This window comes from Notothenia coriiceps, unplaced genomic scaffold (genome assembly GCF_000735185.1).
Source record: "Notothenia coriiceps isolate Sejong01 unplaced genomic scaffold, NC01 NC01_scaffold00016879, whole genome shotgun sequence".
Taxonomy (NCBI): domain Eukaryota; kingdom Metazoa; phylum Chordata; class Actinopteri; order Perciformes; family Nototheniidae; genus Notothenia; species Notothenia coriiceps.
The window spans coordinates 743-4,736 of record NW_011349580.1 but is presented as its reverse complement, the minus strand read 5'-3'; the positions used below and the strand labels follow the sequence as shown (position 1 = coordinate 4,736).

At 37.1% G+C, this 3,994-nt stretch overlaps 1 protein-coding gene across 1 annotated transcript; it reads right to left on the bottom strand.

Annotated features, from left to right (window-relative positions):
* Positions 1-714: 714 nt before the first annotated feature.
* usb1 (U6 snRNA biogenesis 1) lies at positions 715-3,698 on the bottom strand. Its single transcript, XM_010776360.1, has 5 exons — positions 3,550-3,698; positions 3,279-3,462; positions 1,632-1,685; positions 1,164-1,269; positions 715-911 (listed from the first exon to the last, which is right to left on the bottom strand). Exons 1-5 carry the CDS (start codon positions 3,659-3,661, stop codon positions 819-821), a joined length of 549 nt encoding a protein of 182 aa, XP_010774662.1. The 5' UTR covers positions 3,662-3,698; the 3' UTR covers positions 715-818.
* Positions 3,699-3,994: the final 296 nt, after the last annotated feature.

Genomic DNA, 3,994 nt, shown 5'->3' with positions numbered 1-3,994 from the left:
ATTCCCCTAAGGGGGGGGGGGGGGCAGTCCATGTAAACATTTATAAAAAAACACATACTTTTAAAAGACTTAAAATTGTCAAAACACAAGTTTACTATCATAAAATTACAACCGCAAATGGAGTACTTCTTATAAAATTGGAAGATTACTTCTTTAAGGGAACATAAATAAAGGATCTGGTTTCTTCTTCCAACGTTTGGAAGGTTGCTTCAACCCTTATTATAAAACAATAAACATTTAGATAAATATGTACGTAACATATTGCATAAAAGAGGATAGCATGGCTACTGTGTGCCAAAACTAAAGAGATGTCTCAATCAATATAGAAAAACCAAATCTACTTTACTAGTACTACTACTCTGCAAGATTGGAAATAACTCTCTGTAGGAATATAACAATACAGTAGCACATTCAATTAATATCATAAAACTGCCCAAAGGTACAATAAGGTCACTGTAAATGTATTCTGTACCGCAGACTCATAATGAGTTCCCATTAGAAATATTATAGTGATACAACAGCAGATTAAAGAGCTCCGTAGGGTCCTGTTAATCACGTTTCTTTCCATCGTGACCCAACCCAAGAGGGTCTCTTTAGATTTGAAATCTTTGGCATGAACACACGTTTTTGAAAATGATGCATTACTCAAGAATGATGCTTTTTAACAGTTTTATAATTATAACACATATACTTATTAGTGCTTGCTTTGTGAAAATCTATGTAATACAGACACCTGTTAAATGACCCCCTTATATGTTGGCATTTATATATTGGCAGAACATTGGAATAATTTAAGATGTAAGAAACACAGAGTGGGGTCAGTGTACCTGCATCCCCTGAATGCACCCCTCCTTCATCTGTCCCGTCTGGTCTCCAGCACACCAGGCCAGACTCACATGGAAAGAAGGATCCTTCAAAACAGACCAGGGTGGATGTTAGGTTTACAATAATTTATTGAATAGTAATTATTTTTTACAATAAGTCATATGGGACAAACTAGGTGTTTTAATGCAAAAAACACACCTGTCCTATTAGCTCAATATCTAAATGTAATTTAATAGTACCTAAACGACAGAAAAATACTAATTCAAACTTAAAGAGTGACACACAAACTGGTCTTGCTATATATTTCAAAGGATAAAATGTGTCTCTCAGACAGTGACCTTATAGAAGGTGTCCAGGTGAAACTCTGTCATGGTTTTGTCCACTTCATGGACCAGGTCCATTAACTGAACATGCCCAGCGCACACCTCCATCCCCAGAAACGTTCTGCGGGGGACAACACACAGAGAGATAAGATATTTCTCACAGACACATTAAAAATTAAAATGTATACTTGACAGATAAGTCAATAACTTTTTTGCAACAGTTAAAACTGAATGTGTAATGTTAAATGTTGCTATATTATCGAAACTGTGATCTGAGACTAAGTATTCTTGGGGATTTTTATTATTTTGTTGGTTTAGAAATTATGTTTTATTTGTTTGGTTTTGCATTATCATCAATTTTCAGTTAATGCTTTCATACAATTGTGATATTTTATTATAATTATCGTAATATGGCTTAATTGTTATATTTTCATGGTTTTAAAGGCTGCATTACAGATACGATTAATTGAGCAGCCCTAGTACCTGGTCCTCTCAGCGTTACAGTAGACCCTCAGTCTCCCTGCTGTGCACAGAAAGCTGGAAACAAGAAACACAGCATGGACACATTTCCACCAGAGTCAGATTCTGATGCAACTTGACTATCTTTTATTAACGATGTTCTCTATTCCACTTACTCAAGTGCAAGTTATACTGCTGCTGCATACTGTATGCCGTTTTCCTCACCTTACCTGCAGAGATCCAATATGTATAGTATTTCATTGATTACCTATGCCTGCACTCTCATCATTACTCTTGTCGTACTGTATGCTAAGTACTTCTCTCACACATGCATTTTCACAAAAAATGTTTTTATTCAACTTCAGACTGGTAGTGCAACTGTGAAAGCGTAACACTTTTTTAAAAAACAAGGTTTTAGTAGAAATGCATCTGTTTTGGGAAGTAGCGAGCATAGAACTGAGTAAATGAGACTTTAATTATACCCAAATGGATAGTAGGGATGCCAGAAACTGACCATGAACAAATTCGAAAATCGGACAGCCCTGCGGGAGAGAGAAAAAAAACACAGACAAATGGAATTCCGTTTTCTTTTACTGGAACATGTACATGGTACAAAAGAGCTCTTCAGGTAGAACAGTACAGAGCAATAGCAACAAATAAACCACCATCATAGCTTCTATTAATAATAGCAGCATTGCAATACATTCAATAAATAGCCTACTTCATGTGTGTGCGTGCATCGCGCATCTTCAAATAAAGGCAATCTGTAGGCACTTCTTTGGCATGCTTCGCACTCAAATGCGAACGCATTGTTGATGTTGAGCTGTGAACTGCAGTCAGCATGTCGTTGTGTCCCTGAGACACTTCACCCCAAATTGCTCCTGAGGGAATTGTCCACTGTATTGAGTATGTAAGTCGCTTTGGATAAAAGCGTCTAACAAGTGACATGTAATGTAATGTAATGGTAGACCAAAGTGTTTTCGAAGAGCTTGCATTTTACTTAATTTGCACTTGTCAGTTCGAAGTAGTTCCACGGGGAACTCTTCTTTGAACGTGCCGCTTTGTTCATCTTTAGTTGTGTTTTTCTCACTGTTCTGTATATCGCCAATAAATCAATCGCACGCGCTGCTGGCTTCCTCCAAGTTTACAGTAAAACAAACTGGTGGTGTGACCAATGGCCATTTACAATTATTAATACTATTACTATTATTTGCATTAGTCTATATTTTTAGTTGAAACTAAGCCAGGAAAAAAAAGAAAAAGAAAATTAATAATAAAAAAATATATAAATAAAATCGAATCTTAAAAATAATTTTCGATTATGGAGACTGTAACGAATATTCGAAAAATTGAATAATCGCTGGCATCCCTAATGGGTAGATTGATTTATATTTCTGCTTTTGTTAAATGCGGCCAAGATTTTCTTGATTTCATCGAGACTTTTCTCAGTTTTTATATTCTACGTTAACAGTGGAGGCTTTATGGGTAATATTACTGAAAATGTAAGCATTTTTTGTCACAATTGAAATACTTGTCCTACAAATGACTTCCTGTACATAGTGTTCCTGTACATACAGTACGTTCTGCAAACACACTGGTGTTAAGCAGAAAATAAATGAACAAATCAAATCAAATATGAGTGTCTTTCGTTGTATGGGTATTTGAGCTTACCTCTTGCAGTGCATCAGACCTGCCTTCAGGCTCTGGGTGAAGGGTAGGATCCAGTGGTGTCTGAGCACCACCGTCAGAGACAGGCTGAGGTGGAACTCCTCCTGCAGGGTCAAAACCGCTCCATGGGCACTGGCAAACGAGAGCAGATCCTGCAACAAATCCATGAACTCCTCCTCAGGATGATCTGATGTGCAGAGGAGAGAGAGAGAAGGTGGGTTAAATCAATTAGAATGAAGTAATTACCAGCAGCAGTATGGTGTGTTGGTCTTACATGGTAAATAAACGTAACTGGCCCAGTTGCCTCTCTCATGTTTGAAGGAGCGGATGCGTCCACCATGAAGAGAGCTGTCTTCAGTCTCTGCATCCTCTTCATCTGGAAACATGGCCAACAGGCAGCCAGGGAGAGGAAGCCTAATGAAACAAACACCAGTGAGACCATAGGTTCATCCTCAATGGGTTGGCCAGGAGAAGAAGCTGAATAAATATTTTATTTTTAAATAAATTACCTACTTTTGGTCATATGTTACAAAATGTGTTTGCTGCCTCATCCTGTACATGTGGTGTATGTTTCTCTGTCTTGTGGTGTTGGAATGTAACTAGGTAAAATGTCTCAATATTTGTAAATTATGCCACTTTCAAATTTAATTCTACATTTTCTAGGCACGTTTTTTTATTTATTACTTTTATATTACAGCTGTTGCTTTGCAGATTAGGAT

Coding starts and splice junctions, on each gene's coding strand:
- usb1 (XM_010776360.1), bottom strand. CDS start 3,661: ATGTTTCCAGATGAAGAGGATGCAGAGACTGAAGACAGCTCTCTTCAT. Junction 1,686..3,278: donor GGTCTGATGCACTGCAAGAG/GTAAGCTCAAAT, acceptor TCTTGTTTCCAG/CTTTCTGTGCACAGCAGGGA. Junction 1,270..1,631: donor TGTAACGCTGAGAGGACCAG/GTACTAGGGCTG, acceptor TGTCCCCCGCAG/AACGTTTCTGGGGATGGAGG.